Below are 22590 nucleotides of genomic sequence, written 5' to 3'. Positions count from 1 at the left end.
TTTTGAAAATTAATGGGTAGAGTTAAAGTGAATTAAACTCTCTGAGGGTGTTTAGTAGTACTGCAGATGTCGCAAGTTGATATTGTAAGTAAGAGCATTCAGAAGCTCGTGTAAATAGCAATCAGCATCAGCGAAGTTGCTAGTGTCACAAAACAAGACGTAGCTAAGAAGTGGGATTTCCCTCTCAACAAGCCTGGGCAGCACAGATTTCATGCAAGTGTTTTTTCCGTGTGCAGATGCCATAGTAATAATTATAATGTCTTGATTTTCAGGTTCTCCAAACTTATCACCAAATCCTATGTCTCCTGCACACAATAATCTGGGTAAGCATGTGATCTTGAGCACTGTGTGTAATTACAGTCAAGATAGTGACATTTTAATAACGACGTTATTTCTTGATGTTGTGCATGTTTGATGAGGTTGTGAGCACTGTTGATAGTCCTTTCTGCTAATCCTGTTCACTGTTGTAACTGTGGTTCATAGTAACTCTGTGTGAAATAAGAAAAAAAGAAATGTTGTCAGATGAATACCAGAAAGAATGAGTGAAGGACTGCAGGAAAAATACACTTGTTAGATTATATGAGTTTGCAAGGAATGTTATCTGACTGTTTTGCTGGTGGTTTTGAGTTCTTGCCTTTTTTTGTTTTTAAAGGGGACAGTTTGTAGTTAAATTCTGTCTCTTGGAAAGTTACTTTATAAATTTTTGGTGCTTACTGGTCTCTTTTATCGTGTACCAGTGTGCCTTACAACTTTTTGTGTTTATAACCTGGTGTTACATCCATTACAGGGCAAATGCTGCTGTCCATGTACAGGGGACTGTACTGTGGACAGGGGGGTGAAGTTCAGAGCACCAGATTTGCCTGCACTGCTTTGTCAGCTCAGGCAATTGTCACTGTAGTTACTGTAGCGTGGAATTGGGCATGGACAGAGCAGAGCAAAGTGGAGGAGGCTGGTTGGTTGGTGCATTTTTGGAGAGCCCAAATAACCAGCAAGAGATCAAGAATGCTAGCATATGGAGAGAGACAGAAGTCACAGACATCCTTGCTTGAGCATCTGAGGTGTTAGCGGGGTCTTAAACTTGCAAGAGCCTGGAGCAGTGCTGGAGGTGAGACATGCAGACCTTGGATGCCCTGTGGGATTTTTGTGATTGACTGGACCGTTGGTTTTCTTCAGGAGAGCTGAAGCTATGCCACAATCTTGAGTTCTCTTGAGAAGTAGAAATAGCTGTTGAACAGGGCCTTTGCCTTTGAGACACTGCTAGAGGTGTTGTGGCTCTCCCTGAACCTCTCTTTATCTTCCCAAATGGTTTTGCTCCTCATTTTCATACCTACAGGCATGGAAGGTCTGATCTTCATTAGTTTGAGCTCTCACCTTATTTAAAATTGCTCTCAACAGTCTCTCCTAAAAATACTCACAGCTCAGGCTAGCTGCAGGATCAGTTCTCTACATGTTCATTAAGCCAGCAGACACAGGCCACTTGAGATTACTCTTGAATAACCATAGCCATAAAGTTTACATATGCTTTTAATCCTGGCAGAGGGTACTTTGACACTGCTCCAAAATTTGTCAGTCATTGGCTGACTTGTGGATATCTTGGGGCTGTTGAAGGGGATTTCTTTTCTCTCTTTCTTCTTTTTTTCTTTTTTTTTTCAAATTCTTTTTTTTTTTTTTTAAGCATGGAATATGTTGCCACAGTGCCACTAAATTTGTTACTCGTTTTAACTGTTAAAGGCTCAGAGAAGAATATGTGGCTGACTCTGTTCCTTTCTTTTTTTTTTTCTCCTGTCTGAATCCATTATGCTCAAGAATGCTGCCTAGGAGTTGATGAGAATTTCTAGCATTTTTTTGTCAACCTAAAAATAAAAAGCCAATTATGTGTAACAAAACCAACCTGGCAAGCTGACTGTGGCATCTGCCTTACATAAGGAAAAAAAGGAGTTTCTAGGAAAGAGGCCCCAGCGCATATCCTTTCTAACCAGGACACTGCTTATTAACACATGCTGCTCAGCTGATGGGCCTGGAGGAGGTCTAATGTGCAGTCTGGTGACAAAAAACTAAATAGGAGGAGGTGAAGCTGGTTAACCACAAGGAATCTCTTTGTAGTCTAGGGAGCAGACATCAGAAAAAACATTTCAACTTATTGACATTAAAGGATATCTTTAAATTTTGCAAACCAAATACTTATTGCTCTTAGGCAAGGTCTCCTACAAATTAAGAACCTCTTGTCTCTTTTTTTCAACTCATATTGTAAATTTTTTGCATGCGAGGAAGCTACAAAATAATAAATAGAAATGCACATTTCTGAGCAACTCTTAACAACTGTCAGTGAAAATTTTTCATCATCTGTGCCTTGTAGATGGCATATCCGAAGGAAGGAGCTGCTTGTAGTGCTGCAGGTGAAAGCACGAGCAGCCCATGGTCCGTCAGCCTGCCAGTCTTTGCAGGCCACAAAGCATACTCTGTAAGAGCAGAACTTTTTCTCAGCCTTGCTGAGTCTCTCTCCAGTCAGACAGAAGTTAGCTGGTGGCTCGTGGCCTGCAGTGCTGCTGCTTTTGCTGTGCCACACAGTTCTTCGGATGAGCAGAGCCTAGGGCGTTACTTTAATCTGCAGACGTTGAACCAGGATTCCTCTGTCTGTTTGTTAAGAAATTTAAATAGGAACTTAAAAAACACAGCGGTGTGCAGCGAGGGAAACTCAGCAAGCTCCCAGCAGCAGAATGTGAGGTATTTTTGCAGTTTCACCATTAAGAAAATAATGTCACGGTACTGCAACTGGCCGCTTATTTGAACAGAACTGCCTGAAGCTTTTAAGGCAGTTTACTTTGCCTAAGCTGAACTTTGGACTTCCATCCCATGGCCGTGTTCCAGAGAATTACGAAGACAATAAACTAGCATGAGGCAAACCGACTGGAACAATAGAAGCGAGGTTTGTTTGAGCTGCAGTGCATTTCAGTATAAAGCTGTAACTCTGCAATATGGGACTGAAGGAACTTAGAGACTTTCAGTTCATCTTTTCATCCACAGACACAGAAAGTGTTGCAAGTAACATTTGGGGATTTTTTTTTTCTCCTTTCAGCTTGTGCATTTGCTCTGGAAGCACTAGGTCCACACTTTCAGTAGTCAAACAAAAGATATAAATGGAACTTGTAGATATCCAGCGATCTCTTCTGTATCACTGAAATTTGAATTGGAAAAAATACAGAAAACCAAACTGAAAGCAGAGCTGCCAGCATTATGTGGACATTGGGAATGAAGTCAGGGAGTTTACGCTGGCCGAGGGCCAGGCCTGAGGTTGCATGCGTATTATTTTGGAGTGAGGCAGTCCCTTGGTGTACAGGAAATCCATTGTCAGGGTTTGCTCCGCAAAAGACTTGACGCAAAAGCTGTAAGTGAAACAAGCACATACCCTATGGACAAATCCATCAGGAACGTAAGCCTCTGTGACTCTCTGTGTTGAAACACCAAGTCCCAGAGCAGGGAAGAGACAGCCCTCCTCAAAGCACAGAGGGGAAGTGTGCACACACATTTATCTCCTAACCTCTGCGGGAGGCAGAGCTAATGTGGCTGCAGCTAATGCACTGGGATAACGTAAATCAGTAATTTCTGATGTATGTATCAAAAACGTTAACCGAAACTGGGGGAACAACTACCCTTAGAGCACTTTGTAGAGTATGCAAAGCACACGGTAAGTTTTTAACCCTGAATCTGAACAGTCCTTTGGCCTTGTAGAGAAGATGCGGTGTGGGTTACACGACAACAGGCAGTGGACATTCATGAAAGCAAAGCTGTAGCAAGACAAAATGTAAAATGTCTGGAGATGATTCAGGCAGGATTTACGTGATTTTAATGCAGCTCACCCATTCAATGACAGCTTACGCTAAAGCCCAAGACCACAAATCACAGGAGAATGCAGCACCATTAAAAGCGCGGTTACATTTTTTGAGAGATGAGTTTTTCTTTAAAATAGGACTTCTTTGGTTTGTGTCTGTCCTCAAATTGCAAATAAGCTTGAAATAAAATTTCTCAACATCCTTCAGTGGGGTATCCCCACTTCCCTTCAGTCCCAAGCAGGCAAAGGTGTTTGCTGATGAAAGGGACCACAAAACAGAGAAAGCAGTACAGACCTCGTTGTGTTTATAACTTGGAGTTATGGTGCCCACAGATAACTGCTGACTGATTAAATGAGGCTGGGACTGGAGAAATAGACCTGGTGTGGCAGTTGTTCTTGGGACAACCAAGATGTAACAGAAGAGAAAAAGGCATCATCTGTGCATGTCAGGAGAGGGACTAGTGCAGTAAGCCCTTTTCCATTAGGGGAAGAAACGCTTTTTCTTTTGTGGGTGTAAAGTGTGGAGGAGAACAGAAACAGTGGGATTTGCTCTGACAGCGTTTTTCTTTCGGGTGATACAGTTAAGGAAAGATAGAGACTGTAAAAGAAGCTGGGGCTGGGTAAAGGCTCCAAGATTCACAGATTTGCAGATCTGCGAAGGATTGACGGAGTTCCCCCGATACACTTCTGTTCAATTCCTTATTTGTTGTCAGCAGAGCTTGTAACAAAACAGAAACGAAAGCGTTTCTCTGGGTTTTAGCTACTTTGGGAACTCAGGTGGCAGTAATGGAGAGGAAACCATCGTGCCTTCTGGCTGAAGCCAGGCTGCTGCAGCCTGTTACTGAGGGTTACAGAGCAAAGCAGGTACTGGATGAAAAACGACTCTGAGACCTCTGCAGAGACACTCTCAGGGGGAGAGGAGGCTGGGAAGGAGCTGATCCCTTAAGCCCAGATTCACCTAAGCCTTTCCAGAGCAACAGATGGGGAAGCCTAGGGAAAAGGCTGCATTTTGCTTGGTGGTGCTGCCCCTTGGCCAGATGGGAAGCTGCTCTGTTCTCCGGTCAAGCACCTGGTGAACGGGGATGAAGTGATAAATCGGGGGTGAGGAGGAGGGAACGAAGGGAATTCTCTGGCTTTTATTTCTTGCATTGAATGTGGGAAATAGAGCGCTTATCAATTAGCTTAGTCTGCTTTCCACTTTCTCTGCTCAGCAGATCCGTGGCTTACAGTACGACTGGACGCCATCGAGTGCAGCATTTCCAAGAATATTTGGCTTGGGCCTTCCTCTGCTGAAGTTACTAGCAAAATTCTCAGTGAGCAGTTAAACAAATCATCCAAAGCCATGTGAATGCCCCACCTTTCACGCGTTTATTGTCTTCCTGAGACTGCCTCGGTCTGTTCACAGAACTAATTTCACTTGGTCCACAGGCGGAGTCAAACTAGCCCCAGTACAAGACATTTGTCGTCATCTACTGGGGAAATGGATTTTCTTTTGAAATCTTGACATCAAGCAGACTGGAAGAAAGGATCTAGTTTTTAAATTACTTCAATGGCATTATTATAGACAGTTTGGTCTGTATTGCAGACAACTCTGTTGGTTTCAGCAGCACTAGAGAGATTGTAACAGAGTCAGTAAGAACAAAAGTGAGACTGTGTTATTTGCTGGTTACTTTGGTGTAAGTGCACAGAATTGGGATTAGGGGATCTGTGTCATTGAAAGCAGATTTGTGGTCTGCTCTTTCTAGGGTTTCTCTCTCTCTTTCTTTTTCTTTTTTCTTGTCTTTTTTTTTTTTTTTTTTTTTTTTAGGGTACTGGTCTCCCAAAAGTGGTCCTACATTTCATCAAAAAGCTCGTTTTCTATTTAAGATTTTTCTCCAAGTATGAGGATAGCTTAGTGACACCCCACTTACCAAGTGACTAATATCTCTGAGTATTTGTGATTGTTCCATGTGCCAGAAGCTTGAGGGATGATGTAACTTTCTAGCTGCGCTCCATTAAAATCTGTCAAGTAATTAAAGTTTGATTGTTAGAGTGAGCCCAAGGAATGAAGCAGAACAATATTTCAAAACAAGTGCTTTCTTCATTCCCCCCTTCCCCTCCTGAGGGCCTGTGACTCACTTTGCTTTTTGTTTTTGTGCAGATCTGCAGCCTGTTACCTACTGCGAGCCAGCTTTCTGGTGCTCGATATCCTACTATGAACTCAACCAGCGAGTGGGGGAGACTTTCCACGCCTCCCAGCCCTCTATGACCGTGGATGGGTTCACCGACCCATCCAACTCTGAACGCTTCTGCCTTGGTTTGCTGTCTAACGTGAACAGAAATGCAGCAGTGGAACTCACGAGACGACACATTGGTAATTTCTATTTCCGTATTTTCGCTGGTGCTTTTCAAGGTGGAAGGTGGAGACCTGCGTGCAGAGATTTTTTGGTTACCCACCTGGCATGCAGTTTGGTCAGTTTTAGAACACTGTGGTACTTGAATATTTACGGTGATTTAGCAGGCTAATCTTCCATAAAGGAGCACTAATTGTATTCTTTCATAAAAGTATAATACAAAAAAAAGCACTGGGGAATGCTAAAACCACTGAACGTAATAGCGATGGACAGAATTTAAATTTCTACACACATTCTTGAGAACTTTTTTGAATGGATGTTAGTGGTTAGCTTGTGTTTTCCTTTTCCCTCCTGCACTCTTTTATTTTTGAACTTACTGTTCTCTTAAAAATGGAAACTTAATTTTCATCTCAATTTCCTCTTTCCTTGCTTATACTGTTAGACTCATTTTTGTTTTCAGTTAAGCTGGTGCTAAGTAGAATATTCCAGACCTATGCAATTTTAATAAAAGGCAAAATTGTTTAAGCTTTGCTGTGTTTTCTGCTGTTTTCTGTCAGAAATGCACACGTTCTTTGTCCTGACTTTGTTCCCCTTTATTCCTTTTTCTGCGCAGTAAAGTTTTACAGGACAATTTTTCCTTAATTGTTTTTGAAATGATTTGTAGCACCTGTAAATAAATAAACAAATGGTTAAAAACAAACAAACACAAAACAAGCAACAAGCCAAGATTCAGAAATCAATCCTGAAATTCAGCAGGCTCCTTGTGCAGCATGGAAAAATGAAAGCAGGATTTTCAAATAGCAGTGTAAGACCACAGCAAATATTTATTTGAGTAATGAGGATGAATTCCTGAAATTTGTCCCTTTATTAACTGAGAATTTAGTAATGTGTATAAACTCAAATGGGAAGTAGATATTTGTCCTGGTTTACAAATGTAATCTCAAGAAAATGTAACTTGTTGAAAACGTTGTATAATCTAATTCCAAATCAGTAAGTAATAAACAAACAGCTGTATCCAGCTGCGATGCCTTTTGGATAAGGTTGAAGACCATATGTTAGCCAATAGTACCTTCATATGGAAAATAGCAGAGTTGTGCACGTTTGGAATGAACAGGCTGCGAGGTGGTAAGATCGTGCAGCCCCAGGCTGCTACTGACAGCAGTCCTGGAGAGCACAGTTCTGGGGTGGGTTTCATTTTCCTCATTAATAGTTCAGCTGCTTTTTGAGATCTATTGGATGCAGATTGTCTGTCTCAGCTAACCCTTCTTCCAGTTTTGCAGATAAATGTTCTAAACTAACCCAAACCTCTGCTGTGTGTTTCTTAGGAAGAGGAGTAAGGCTCTACTACATTGGCGGCGAGGTGTTTGCCGAGTGCCTTAGTGACAGTGCCATTTTTGTCCAGTCTCCCAACTGCAACCAGCGCTACGGCTGGCACCCAGCAACAGTCTGCAAGATTCCCCCAGGTAAGGAAACGTGCCCTGGCTGTCATCCTGCGCAGGCTTCGCCTTCTGCAGGCAGCAGCTTGCTGTGGAAAGCAAGCGCTTTGTCAAGGTAGGCATGGATTTGCTGACCCCTGCTCGTGACAGTAAAGAGAAACTTCCACTTTATTACATGCAAATAAAGCAACTTGACACCTTCAGCATGGGAATTGTCACTAGCTTAAAGGATGAAGGTACGAATAAGGGAAGTTACCATGTATGCTCCAACAATTATTTGTACTACCGTCATCCAAGCAGGAAGAAACAGAACTTCATGATCTGTGCGGAACTAGGAGCAGAATCTGCCACGTGCTCTGTGCAGTGTTTTATCAGTCGATATTGTAATCATCTGATAGTCATGCTTATAATTTGATTCATATCTTTAAAAGAATATAAGATTTTTAAAAAATTAACTCATAATGATTTAAATTACTATTATTTTCTATTCTGTAGGAAAAACATTTTTACCATTTTTTGTGAATGAGTTTTGTTCTAGGGAAATCCCCTTTACAGGTACTTTGTTGCTCTGGTTACAGCAAACACTTCTGAGATATGCTGAAAGGTTGCAGAAGAATTGATTGCAGCTATCTAGGAAAAATATACTTTTCTGTTAAATACATGAAAGAGATAAGATGGGAAGATGCTTTTCCAAAGGATATTTAGCTAGGATTACAAATCCTTATTTTTTAAAGTTAAAAGTATGTATATACTTTTTAAAAATAACTTTTTGTTGAGAAATACTTGTTCTTTTTTTAGAGAAGAGATCTATGCACTACAAGTCCTGGCCCATGTTAACGGGTTTCCTTTCTCAGATGCTTAGGAAGCAGCTGCTAGCGCTACAAACATGACTTAATTCTCCAGCCACATCACAGGAGTCCACCCGGGCTGGAGTCAACATCTGAAAGCATAAACAACCCACATTTCCGCTGTAGATTCATCTGAGGCACATTTATTGAACGCCAGCTCTCCGCACTTCTGCCACAGTCTTTGGCTGCCTTCTCAGATCCATCTTCAAATCTTTGTTGGTTTCGAAGCAGTTTCTTCATTCCCGTGTTGATCAGACCACATCGTAGCCCCCTCCTACCCAGCACAGTCACAGAGAGACCTGTTCCCATCCCGTCCTGCGGTCTGAACAGCTTGGCAGGCTGAGCAGCTCGTTTGCTGTCCTTGCCGCAGCTCTTTCTCTGTGCTCAGCCTGGCCCTGATGCTCTCACCCTTGTTTTCCTCTTAGAAAACTGTAATATGCCTGACACAGCTTCCCTTCAAACTCTCTGCAAGATGCTCTTGGGCTGTGCTCTTTTATGGTCACAGAAATGGTAGTTTTTTTCTGCAGCTGCTGAGCCGTTGAATGCGGTTACGCTTTGCTCTGTGCGGTTCGACCCAAAACAGATGACAGTATGAGTCCAGCCCAAGAGAGTAGGCTCAGAAGTGATTTTAGAAAAAAACAATTCATCATAGTCCAAATGGTTGTTTTTCAGACTTGGCCCATATGTAATCCCAAATGAGCACTAGTTGCACGCCAAGTTTCAGCATTTAACTTGTTTCTGGTTATCTGGGAGAAAGCAGGCATGGCGATGCTTTTTTTAGTTACTTCTTTTTTAGAGTTTTGTAGTTTTTTATTTAATTTTAACCGTGATGAATGCGATTATATTTCACCTTTATCACCTAGAACAATGGAATAGGTTGTTCTCAGCCCTTTCAGCTGTGAGTAAACGCTGGAGGGAGAACTTCAGTTTTAAAGGAAAATTCTTTGGCACATCACACTTGAATTTAAGAGAGGATTATAGAAGAAAGAGCTCTTCTATGAGCCTTTTTAACCCTGATAACCGTTTTCTAGCTTGCCAGAACGGTTTCACTTCAGAACTTCTCTGTTACTTCTGCTGACAGCCACCACATAAATCCAGCACCACGAGTTCCTCTTTTTCGCCTGGGCATTCGTTTGTTTCAGGCCCTGTAGCAACTGCTGTTAATTGGCGTTATGGTCATAGTTACGCTTTTAAATTAAAATATGAAGGAAATGGTTGTACAGGAGGTAGAAGGAGGTTCCACATGAGGACCCCAAGTCTGGTCATGCAGATCGCAGTCTGCTGTGAGCACTTGCACTCGTTGTTCTCTGTCCGTAGCGTGGTTTTCTCCCTTCTCAGCCCATGAGCTGTGGATTTGTGGTAACCTTGATTCCTTTTCTGCAATCCTGTGTTAAATCAATCTGTATCTGCTATCACATGCTCTGGGGACATGGGAGAGCAGCACCAGGTTTCCTTCCATTCTCAGCAAGTAATAGATTCCTTAATCAGGTTAAGCTCATGCCTCAATCTTTGTTGTTTTCTTTTTTTTACAGGATGCAACTTGAAGATTTTCAACAACCAGGAATTCGCAGCTCTCCTGGCTCAGTCAGTGAACCAGGGCTTCGAGGCCGTGTACCAGCTGACCAGAATGTGCACGATTCGGATGAGCTTCGTCAAGGGCTGGGGAGCAGAGTACAGGTCAGCCTCTGAAGGAAGCTTGCGCCGTGCTTGTGCTTCCCTTTGCCTCTCACCTATTTCACAGCCTAGAGAAGTGTTCTGCAAAGCTTCTTTACTCAGCTTGTAAGGCAGGGGGAGTTACCAGAGTGTCTCCTTAGAAATGCAGATAGCTTTTATTTATTGCCAATGTGTTGAGCTTGTCTTCTTTTTCCCATCCTACTGGTGTAAAACACTCATCGAGATATGCTTGGAAAATCGCGTGCATTTGGTCACAATGCTCTGCAGACCAAGAGCTTCACCTGAAGCACAGTAGATAAATCCTGATGGCCTGTGTGGGAACTGTTTTTTTTCTTAAAAATCAGATGGATATTTGATAGTTTGAGTGTCTCGTGTCTACATTGTTATCAGGACACCATCAGTGTGAGTGCTTCCTAGTTGATACGGGTTGGGTTTGATGTTGGTTGGTTTTTCTTTTATCAGGGACCAATGGGATTAAAATAAAAGCAGATCAGCTTGAAAATCTACATGTGGGAGAACTGTTAGAGTTGCCACAAAATTCCTGTTAACTCTCATCCTTTTCTTAGTGCTTGTCATAGGGCAGCTGCTTAAATGTGACTTGAGGCGGTGGGAGAGGCAGGGTCACTATTTTTCCCAGTGAATAGTAAAGGTAAAAAAGGAGATGTGGTGGGGTCTGGTGTCTGGGATCGATGGTGTGGCTTTTCTGACAACACAGGGAGAGTGTGAGGGGCAGAGCACAGTCTAGCTTGTGCTGCTGCTGCGTTAAGAAGCAAACGTCCCTCAGCAGCAAAGGGAGTAAAACGAGTGCTTGGTAGTACAAGTAGGGGAGACGAAATTCATCGGAAAATGAACGCTGTTTTATGAGAGAAAAAGCTGGCAAGGATTTCAGCCAAATGCGATTTTGAAATACTTACTTGCAGCGTACCCTTGAAAGCTGTGGCCTTATTTTAAGACCCGGGGGCAGCCCCTGCCTGGCGGCGCGGCGAGGCCGTCTGCGCTGCGCCCCGCGCACAGCTGCCTGCAGCAGACGGGGGAGATGCCACAGCATCAGCTGGAGCCCCGGTCCCGCACGTTACTCTCCCGCTTTCTTCATTTCTCCAGATGTTTGGAGTCCATTTTGTTTTGAAATTGTCCTGCAGCCGGGCCAGAGCCTTTCAGCCCTGGCTTGCAGCCACGGCTCGTAATGAAATCCAGATGAGCGTGACTTACGGAAAGTCTACTATCTCATTAGAGCATTGCACTCAGTGAAACCCTACGCTCGCGCTGACCGCGCCGAGGCCGCTCTCCTGCTCCTTCATTTCCTTGCCACAAAATACTCCATCTGATTGCCTTTGTCAGAGCACGTTTATTTGTTGAACCGATTCATATACGAAAACGTTTCTGCGGGAGCTGCATCCAGAGCACTGTGCCAGCGATTTCTGGTTCAGCCGCTCGGCCGGGCGAGCGGTCTGGCCGGTGGGGTGTTTGGTGCTCGTGTGTGCCAGGGGTTTGGTGGAGGGAAGCGGGGCGAAGCCGATTGCATAAGCAGCCGGTGATGCAGAGGTTCTCCTCTGCCCAGCAAGAGCCCAGCAGAGCCCTGGAGCTTTGTGTGCTCCACTGAGGCTGATGGAGCGAGAGGGGTGCTCTGAGCTCCCTGCCCTGCAGCCCTCCTGCCCAGACAGCTCACGGGTACCCGTAATGCCAACCAGGCTCCAACCAGGCTCCGTTAGGTGGCTGCATGGGGCGGGCCCTGCCCCTACGCCCACTCTTGGGGCATCGTCGCCTGCCAGCTCTGCTCGGCCGCGCCTGAGCTGGGAATGGGTGGGGTGCCTTCAGGGAGCCACTGCCGTTTTCGGTTCAAGGCAGAAGGGAGGCAGATCCATCCACACGACGCTGTGCAGAGCTCTGCCCCTGAGCCCTGCACCTCTGTCCTGCTGCAAAGGGGCAGGGACGGTGCTGGGAGCAGAGGGGCTGTCCCCCAGGGAAGGGTCCCTCTTTCAGCAGCCGTTTCTCCCAGGGCCCCACAGACTTCGGCTTCTCCCTCCCACGGGCAGATTCCAAGGACAGCTTCTGTGGGAAACGCGGGTGTAAAACAAGGCTGTCTCCAGGCTGTTTCTCTCTCTTCGTAATCCTCCTCCTCCACAGCAGCTGTCCCTGCCTCTCAGCCTAGGCCAGCAGTCCTGCCGTCCCTCGGCACAGCCCCGGACCCCGTGCCCCGGCCTCGCTTCCCTCCCCTTCCTCCCCATCTCTTCCTGCTTCGCCATCTGGAGACGCTCCATGGGGTCCTGAGGGCAAACAACAGAGAGGCAGAAGGGAGAGGGGAAGGTGCTTTGTGGCACTGAAAAGTCCTCGGCCCCAGCAGGGTGTCCCCCCTCTATTCTCTTGCCACCACCACCAGCTCCTGAGGGGCTTTTAACCTCACACATTAACACCAGATTTGTGCCTCACTGCCTGGCGCTGCTCTCCGTGCTGAAAGGGTGCTGAGCAGCGGCTCTGGGGCTCTGCAGGGCTGGGGAAGGGAATTCAGGTGGCTGTGCAGTGGCCCCATCATTTCCACGTCCTGCCAAAACTGAAAGATCTGGCGAAAAGAGAATTGTCCTGGTCACATTGACAGAGAAATTGAATGTGTTTGGTAAGCAGCTGAAGTTGCTAACCAGCTAGGAGGCGCGAGGCCTGCAAAATAAAACGAGCGTTGCTCAGATAAAAGCCCTCCTTTCTCTTCAGGGAGTCAGATGCTGCCTGTTGGCAGAAATCTGGGGAGTGAACAGATCATAGAGGGAGTTTTTCCTTTGAGATAAGAGATGTAAAAAGAAAAGATCGGGTGTTGAAGAAGCCGGCAGCATAGGCCAGGAGCATGTTAAAGAGGAGAGAGACATTCCTTTGGCCCCGCATGCAAGACTATTGTCTAAGCAGGAAAGAATGCTTCGGTAGCTGTAAAACCTTTTCACATTCGTGAAGTTTTGTAAGTCACATTTGTGTTCATTTTTCCTCTCTCTCTCCCACCCCTTCTTTCTCGTAGGCGGCAGACTGTGACCAGCACTCCCTGCTGGATCGAGCTGCACCTCAACGGTCCCCTGCAGTGGCTGGACAAGGTCCTCACCCAGATGGGCTCCCCCAGCATCCGCTGCTCCAGCGTCTCCTAAGGAAATAGCTCCTGGGGGCGGGCGGGGGGAGCAAGGACTGGAAAATGGAATTGGCTTAACCCTTAGCAAAAGGCATAGAAACCAAACTCCCAGTTACTGAAGTGATAAGGAAAAGGATCTGCTAAAAAGTGGGTTGTCTTTGTTTTGTTTCTTTTATTATTTTTTTTTTAATGAAACTTAAAGACCCATTTAAGCCACTTCCACTGAACCTGTTAGCACTTTGGTTACAATGCTATGGGCCGTTGCAGTTAGCATGAAGCTGAAGCTTATCATGATGAAAAAATGGACTTGGTTTCAGCGGAGAGAAGTCAGTGCTCTGCCTCCAGCCGTGCCATGCCGCTGGCACCAGCCGGCCGGGAGGGAACTTTCCCTTTGCCTCGCACACCTCCAGCCTCGGGTCTTGCAGCATCTCGGAAAAGCCAGGTACGGCGGGACTTTGGGGTGACTCTTGCTCATGTGTTACACTCTCCATCCATCCGAGGACACCTGTTCTCCCTGCAATTGCAGCAGGAGGGGGGGAAAAAACATTTAAAGCACATGCAAGAGCAATTTCCCCCAGAGATGCTCCCTAAAGGAAAGAGTTTCCTATGCTGGACCAGTAACGAGGAGGCAGAGCCTTGCTTCGTGCCCAAGAGATGCAGCTGATGCCCCGAGTGCCTCAGACTGGATTTACATGAAGCAAAAGGCCTGAGTTAAGGCTCCTTCTGGTATTGCTGCAGCAACTTTCGACTAGAGCTGCTCACAGACAGACTTTTGTGATGTGGGCAGCTCTTGCTGGATAAGTTAAGCCTTTGTTATTGTGCAGTCTATTTACATTAACTACAGAAAGTTTGTATTCTATTTTCTCAGTATGTTGAATGGTATCTGCCACTTCTGAAGTCTTAGGGGCGGAGTGAATTCGGTGTCCAGGTCTGCTCGAGAGACGGGAGTGAACGGGCCCCTGCTGCCATTGTCAGAAAACACAGTTCAGTAGGTCATCCCACGCTGTCACTATGACCATGCACAAACCAGGGCATCTCAGACACACCAAAACTCAGTTAAAAAACGTATTTCACCTGGTTAAATTGCTCTGAGATGTGGTTTTGCCTGGAGAAATTGGGAGAGTGTATTTACCTGTATTATAAAATGTTCATTTTAAATATACATGCTCCAGACTGTTCAATATTTTTTCCCTGTAGCAACTGTCATGGCAAACAACTTCCACAACTGGAAAAAAAAACAACCTTAGCACTTGTTTTTACAGTTCAAATTTGCCAAGTAAGTGTCAGAGCTTTGTCAGTGCTATCCTATGATCTGTTCCTTTATCTCTGTTGAACATCGTGCGCCTTTGTGCCAAAATGGAAAGGGGAGGGGAGAAAGCGATAATCAGTTTCCTATGGAAATCTTTTTTATTTTTTTGTTCCTTCTATATCCACAAGGCAGAGACACAAGATCTGGCTCTGGGCAGGCCAGGCTGTGAGGGACATTACGGTGGTTTATGTTAACTTTTGTCCTGCACAGTTTCAGGCTCCCAGATGTGACCACAAGCGGCCCCATTGAGCTCAGTGGAAGTTTCTCTGTGTGTCAGAGCCCTGCTCCCCGGTGGGGAAGGGACTTGTGTGACCCCAGACACTCACCAGCAGCTTCCATGTCTGTAGGGAGAGGCTTTTGGGATGTGCCTGTTCCTCTGAGACCACCCTGCATCAGCCCCACTGCTCGGGTTCCAACACCTGGCGCTTCTGGCCCCGGGAGCGCTGGGCACAGAGACCACCAGGAGCACCCAGGCCACTTTACCAGGCACATGGGGGAGGCTTTAGAGGAGCATTTTCCTCCAGAAGTGAGAAATAACAATTTGTATGTGAAATGTAAAATCTGGGGAAGCCTTTCAGTGGTGGGTGTGCTCCCGAATGATGCAGGGACAACACAGGCACATTTCAGCAGCCTCCTGCAGGACTTTGGAGCTTTCACTGTGTGCTCAGCGTGGCTTGTGGCATAGCGCTGGAGGTTTTCTAGGATTTTTTTCTTCCTTTTTTTAGTTTTTGCAATGTGTCTGATTTTTTTAGTTCCATCTCTGATTGCATGGACTTGTGCAATAAGAGCATTGTATAAAATAGTGTTCTCTAGCCACTGAAGTCGGTCTGTCCGTCCTTGTGGGTTGGTTAGGCACGTACTCTCAGATGCAGTTTTCTAACAGAGTTGCAAACAAATTTATGCAAACTGCTGTGGAAATATTTGACTTGCTGTTCTAGTGAGAGAGGAGAAAAAACTGCTCTAAAAATGGCCCCAGGATTCCTTCCCCGAGTGGTGTTAAGTCACTTCTGCTTTATTTTACCGAAATTTTCTTTATCTCCATGATCACAGAGGAGGTTGGACTCTGGTGTCTTGTGCATTAGCACCAAAAATGGCATCGTAAATTCAAGGCTCAGAAAGCTCGTTACAGGTGGTGGCTGTGCAGGAACCCAGCCCGACCTGGAGGCCGCAAGCTGCAGTAACCTGGCTTTGGCTCCAGGTCAGCACCCAGAATCACTGCCGCCTGCCCATCAGGACTGGAGCTGGGTTTCCTCTCTGACCAGACTTGCAGCTTTTGTTTGATAACAGGTAGTGAATCACCACCCGCTGCCAATAGATGCCTTTTGAAACAGGATTCAGATGATGGATAAAACCTTTGGTTAATCTCACCTCATCATCCCTTAAGGAAAATGGCCTCAGATGAAAAATGCAAGGCAGTCCAGCAGTACTTTTAGATAAAACAGAGAGGAGGTTATCTTCACTCGAGTATTAATTTCCTCTCCTCCCCTTTGCCTTCTCACTAATTCATAAAAGCTTTCTGCTTTCTGGCGTTACCTTATAAAGGCAAATGGAAAGTCCTGCCCCACGCAATGAGAAGATAAAGGCTGGGGAGGGTGTGATCCAAGGGACGTTTTGGTTGTTTCCTTGTAGTTGCGCAGTTGAGGTGAATTGTACAGAAGAAAGCAAATTAATTCCCCTGCCAGGTCTGAAGTGTGCTTAATCACCATCCGTGCGGACACTAAGGAAGGGAGGAGGTAGCACTCGGCTGCAGCTTGTTGGAGGCAGCGGTGCCCCAGAGGTACACGTGGCTAATTCTTGATTTTACTTTTCTTTCTAAAACTTTATTAAAGTAGCTTTGATATGTAGCACAAATGTATGCAATCAGCCATGCCCTAGCTTAGATTACACAACTGTACTGGAATATCTTCTCATTTAGTGGTAGTCTTGGCTAGTTTACCAGGATTTCATACATTTTTGTTACTAGTAGAGAGTCACTAGCAGGAACTTTGACTCTTTTTAATTGGTGTAGCCATACACAAGGGCCTGGCTGCTGGCAGATGATATTGATGGCCTTGTGGTTTTATATGACTGTGGTGATTTTTTTTTATTATTATTAATGTATTGAACTGAATTGCAGTGTGTATTTTGTGTTAAGCTTGTCTTAGAAGTAATCCAGTGCTATCCATTTGATTTAATTGTCAGGAATCAGCATGCGTTTGTACAGAGATGGAGAAATCTGATGGTGTGACATTTCCTCAAAGCTCTGGTTACCCACGGTTACCATGAGCAGGTTGGGGGGTAACCTTTGAGAAAGCAGTAAGCAAATCAGTTTCCCCTCCCCTAAAGGATCAACATGCTTTGAAGCGTGCAGAGGACTCCCTTCCAGGTTGAAGAATATTCAGGACTCCAGCTCAAGCAGCAAGTATTGGCATCCCCACCTTGTGCTACCTCCTAACTAGAAAAAGCACGAGGAGCGAGAAGAACCCAGCTCAGTGAAGGACTTCAGCTGTATCGCAAAACATCCGTGAGCTTTCCTAGTTCTCTAAGGTACTGGATAGGTAGGAGGAATGGAATATCACGAATAAGCTGGTAAGCTAGAACAAGAAATAATTAGTCGCTATATAGTAGCTGATTGAGCGGTATGGTTAAGAAATTCAGTATATGTTTTTTTATTATGTACATGCTTGTATTTATGTTGTCTTTCTTGAATATTCAGATGAATCAAATATTTAACAGAAAGGGTGATAAAGGATTCAGATATTAAATCCTTCATATGTCCCTTTCTGGTGATTGCTAGAAATTAGGCAGTTCCTGACGCGAGCACAAGAGACTCATCTCAGAGCTGAGCAACAAGCCCTGGCACACAAAGCAAAACAAGGACTCCTCCAGCAGGAGTCTTTGCCCGAGTCACTGTTGTATTTTTAGCAATAAGTCAGGTTCCCGGAGGGGCCCTTGAATTGTGGTCTTCAGGTCTTTTCAGATTAATGAGGCTTTAAAAAGAAAATAACACGCTATTCCATAAACGTTTCGGTTCATCTTACGTTTCCTCCGGTATGCGGATATTAGAGGATCTGCACCGATCTCTGCTGCTGAGATGCATCCAGTTCACTCTCCCAAAGGAGGCAGCCTACTTCCTTCACTCTCGATGGAACTATTCCCCCTTCGATAGCTATGTATGAGCATGTATGCAGTAGTGTTTAGATCTTCTTAACCTGAGATTGTATGTTAATGACCGGTGGTGTCACCTACATGCTTTAGCTTGTTAAGCATTATTCACCTATTTTGTTACTAAAGACCTGTACTATGTATGCCCTCTTATTTCATATGTGAAACTGTAAGTTCTATTTTTGACATTTTAATAAACTTTGATTTGAAAACTGAGGCTCATGAGCAAACAAGGATACTGTAAACATATATCTAAGGACAGAAACTGAAAGCATTTGGAGTTTTGAAACCACACACAGAATACAGAGCCAGCAGTGTCCTTAGGTGTGACAATGGACGCTTCCAGCACTGTGCACAGGCTCTCGGTTACAGGTAAGGTCGTGTTTCTTTGGGCAGTTTGTTCGTGAATTTAAAGCCAGAAATAGCATTGCTTAAAAAAATGCAACGAGTTCTTTTAACTAATGGGTTTCAAAGGTGAGTAGAAGTGGAGCACTGCAGCTCAAAGGATTTATTGTTGAATTGCTGGAGAAGTCAGAGGTAGCTATCACACCTGGTCCACCTATCCCATATAAGCTGCTGCATGGCTGCATTATGTTCCTAGATTTTGACCTCCTAAGGTGTATTTTTGGCTGTTTCCCATAGCTATAACAGGTTTCTCAGGCCCATGGTCTCTGCAGCAATGCTGCTGCTGCTACTCAAGGAGAGCATCTTCAGCAATCACCATAGCCAGAAATTAAACAGCAGCCAAACTTCACCTGGGTAGAGTCCTTCGCACCCAGCCTGAGCGAGCTGGATGCCGTGGATGTATCCCTGATGCTGTCAGTACCAGGCTGCACCTAGAGGTGGGCCCGGGCTGTAATCTGCCGAGTGAAGCAGTTATTTCAGCAGGAGCCAGGCTGGGGAGCGAGGTACGTTCACGCTGGCACTGAGCCAGCCTCAGAGAGGGCATTCTCCAAATAGTGTTCCTGACAAAGCCAAGGCACACTATGATCTAAGTCTGTGAACTCCTAATGTTCCTCCTAGGGTTTCACTGAAATTCAGATTTTTTTGTTGTTGTTTTTCCTGACAGAGGATTTACGAGAATACTTTTTCCACTCTCTCTTCCAACAATGTGGTAATAAAAGGGTCTTGTCCAGGTTTTATAGTAGGCTTGCCAAAATGTGATGTAGTAAACCAGTTCGGAGCTGTGAGTTCTGCTAGTTGTCACCTGAATGTATCATGGATTTCAGTATCAAAAACTCGTTTGCACTGATAAAAGGAAGCCGGAGCAAAATACAGGTTTGATAATAAACAAAAAAACACAAAGGTTTAGCGCAACCCCCCCTCAAAAAAAAAAAAAAAAGTGAATCAACATTCCCTGGAGGTTTCCGTTCAGAGGAAAGTTGGGTAACCAACAGTTATCTGCCAAGGGAAGTCCTCTTGCAAGTGTAATCCTAGACCTTGGTCAGGACACAAGCTCTGTCTGTAGGGCTACGCCTCACCGCCAGCCCGTAACAGCAGATTGCTTACCCTGAAGCAAAGGGACCAGGGGGGCTCTGATGTTAGACTTGTGATTCTGTCCAGGTTTCATTCCCTTCTCTGCGTTTCCTCCTGGAAGAGCAGGGTGTCTCCTCCCCAGGTTCTGCAGGAAGCTCCCTTGTTAGGCAGCTGGGTCCTCGCTGGCTGTTTTGTGAGGGATTGGACTTCTGTGCACGTGGAGAATTGGCTTCCCAACAGAGCGTTGTGTCTGCTAACTTTGGAGGGGGGAGGCTGCTTTCCGAGCACCGAGATAAAATCTGTCTGAAATGCACTAAATCAAATCGAAGGCCGCCGGGTTAAACCAACAGCAGTGGTCTGCAGAGCATGGCTCAGGAAGAGAAAGGCGTTCTGCAAACCTTTCCTGGAGCACGGCTCCTTGCCAAAGGCAGTGCACGTGTTTGCAGGGTCACAGCTGCCTCCAGAGTGGAGCAATAGGAAGCCAACGTTACGATGCTGTTTGATTTCCTCGCTGCCTTTCACACACTGCCTGTTGGGCACATCCCCACGCTGTTGCTCCCTTGCCACCCCTCACATGACAGCTCTGCACCTCCAAGGAAAACTACCCAGAGGCAGTCAAACAGGCACCATGTAGGCTGATGGAGCCTTCAAAGTTCAACTCGTTAGGCTGTTTTCATGAGATTCAGTTGATAATTGTGCCATGGCTAACGATGGGATTGCAATTTAATCAGTTCCGTTTAAACTAATCTTCCACAGCCTTTGGAGTGTTTGCTGTAACCTCTTAAAGTTCTCTTTGCTAACAGATGCGATCACTTTCCTTTGAGCTTTCTTACAAAGATCACAGACAGAAACTGATCCTTCCCATTTGCACTGAAGCATCGTTGTGTTCTCCAGAATCAAATCCTAAAAATAATTCACTGTATATCTAAATGCTTTTGTGACTATCTTTACCTAGGACAAGCTGCTTCATCTAGCCACAGTGCATTACCTCAACTGTGGCACATGGCAGGACCACAGAGCTGTTGCAGAGCCTTGCTCAGCAGTGGAGTACCAACACCTGGGAAAGTCAGCTTCAAAACCTTTACAGGGATGTAAAACCAAGACAGGAATTCCTCTGCTATTGCTAAACAATGCTGCGGCATACAAAGAGAAACTAAGACGCAAAAACTTTCAGGTTTGCATTTCTACTAATGCCCCTTTTATTCATTTCTGTAGTAACTATTTTGTAAAGAAAGTCTGTAGCCAGAAGCAAAGCTTCCCCAGAAAGAAAAACCTAAGTCACCAGCAAAGTAAACTTTAAAAATACAACACAATAATCTTTACGGATTGTTAAAACTAGTTCCCAGCACCTCTCAGCCACACCTCCTACCTTGATGAATAAATAGTGCTTTTTTAAAGCACAGAAAGCATCTACTAATGAGACAGACATTTACAACAACATTTCAAAGAGTTCATAGCATGTTAGTAAGATTTGCATTAAAATATTATCTGTACAAATGTTTTGCCAATCTTAGAAGCAATAAGGATGCCTTCCCTAGGGGATGGTGGCTATCAGACCTACCTCCTGCTATACCAGAGTACTTCTGATTAAATCAAGCTTGCTTTTGCTGTCACCACGTGCTCTGTGCTTTCAAATACTTGTTCTCATCATGATCACTCCTATTTGTAGCAGGCTGAGTGTGTCCAGACTGGTAACTCTGACCCTGGAATAAGGCATCATTTGTGGGAATATCTGCTTGTACATTGTAAACAGGCAGGAAAGAATTTAAAATTTAGTTTTTATCATTTTATTCAATGTAAATAAACTATCACAGTTATATCACATGTATAAAAAATTGAATTTTATAAAGTATTCAAGTGTATTATGTTCTTCACTGTGTTCAATTAATTTACTCTGCACTTTTGCCACTTATCTGTATTGCACAACAGCTATTTAGAAAGGAAAAAAAATCTTCAGCTACCAAGAAGCAAACAAAACTGTTCCCTACTTGGAAGGAACCACCTTCAGTTCTTTATTACAGCTCTCTGCATTGGGGAAAAAACAAACAAACAAACCAGGAGCGAATGGGAGGAGATGGCAAAGTCAGGGCAAGGCCTGGTAGATGGGAAGAGGTGGTGCGGGCAGGTGTGGTTCCTTGAATGCCTATGTGTGTCCCTGTAAAAGGAACATTTCTTCTTAAAAACATGTGTTTTACTGTGGCTCAGTCTGTGTATAGCTTTTGAGGCTACTAGGAAGGCATTTTTTCTATTCCTTAGCGTTGAAAATACTTCAGATTTTACCCAGGACATGATTTACAGCATTCCAAGGATCCTATTATTTTCGCTTTGCTTAATCTTAAAAGAACAGGCAGCGAATGTCAAGAACCACTGTGAAAGTGCTTTCAGAATTTAAATCTGTCAAATAATTTATGGAAAGCCACTGGTTCAAGACTCACTAAATTTACTAACATGAAAAAAGAGACTCTGGAAAAGCTAATTTCAAAATTTCAAAATAAAATTGCTGAACACTGCCTATTTTCCGATTGATAAGGAAATGTTCTTGGGGAAATACCTGCCATTTCACGTGATGCATTTGACAAGCACTAGTCTGGTTCTTCAGCAGGGAATCTGCTGGCTGCCTCCTTCCATTGATCTGCTGGCTGTGTCTGACAGCTGACTGTAGTAGAAAAGGAGATGTGGCACCTGCCTTTTCTCTTCTCTCTTCCTCACTGACCTTTGCCTTCCTTCTTGTTTTCCTAGAGCCACATTTGTTTACATTCTCCAGTAAGTCTCACTATGTGGCCGTGTAGAACACGGCAATATTGCAGATTCTGAGGAAGAAGGAATTTTTCTAGTCCTTGATAACATCGAGCAGCAATTTGAGATTTGCACTCTGGCACCTTCTAATTAGTATACAGGTGCACAAGTCTGCAATAAATGCACCAGGTGCCAGTGTGGGGTGTTTGAAATCACAGCTTCTCTCTTTAGATATTTAGGCTAGAATTCACCAGCAGGAGGTCTGCGCGTTCTCCCAGGCCTTGGAGGCCAAGCATTGCAGAAGGTTTGGGCAGGGAACTTCATCCCTGGAACAACAGCAAAAATCTGTCTTGCATTTAATCTCAAATTTAGTTTCTAGTGGAAACCCAGGGAGCGTGGCACGACACCTGAGTTTTCACAGAAGGACCACATACTTACAAACGCAAATAGAATTCAAAGCCTATGGGCCATTTCTAATAGCTTTGGCACTCAGCAGGATTAACCTCGCAGACTTGGCATAGCAGCTCACAATAGGGCACAATTCACCAACTTTCTCTTCATGGCTCATATAAATCTGGTTTGTTTTAACTAGTAAGTCAGCTATAAAGCTACATAAAAACATCAAACAGGCCTACATCTAAAATGTTGAATTTAGAATGAAGTACTCATTTAACAACCACTAGCCATATGTAGAAAGATAAC

The 22590-nt window shown here is 44.6% G+C and overlaps 1 protein-coding gene across 3 annotated transcripts in view; it reads left to right on the top strand.

Moving 5' to 3' along the window:
• The window catches only part of SMAD3 (SMAD family member 3), a 73645-nt gene extending 55752 nt beyond the window's left edge, over positions 1-17893 (top strand). For all 3 annotated transcript variants that reach the window (XM_068695821.1, XM_068695824.1, XM_068695823.1), the window contains exons 5-9: positions 273-323; positions 5970-6182; positions 7488-7625; positions 9979-10123; positions 13119-17893. In XM_068695821.1, the coding sequence (XP_068551922.1) occupies positions 273-323; positions 5970-6182; positions 7488-7625; positions 9979-10123; positions 13119-13242 (671 nt within the window). In that variant the 3' untranslated portion in view covers positions 13243-17893. The remainder of the gene's footprint in view (positions 1-272; positions 324-5969; positions 6183-7487; positions 7626-9978; positions 10124-13118) is intronic.
• Positions 17894-22590: the final 4697 nt, after the last annotated feature.

Source organism: Anas acuta, chromosome 12 (assembly GCF_963932015.1).
Source record: "Anas acuta chromosome 12, bAnaAcu1.1, whole genome shotgun sequence".
NCBI classification, from domain to species: domain Eukaryota; kingdom Metazoa; phylum Chordata; class Aves; order Anseriformes; family Anatidae; genus Anas; species Anas acuta.
Note: the sequence above shows the minus strand (reverse complement) of the source record. Positions and strands in the feature narration are given on the sequence as shown.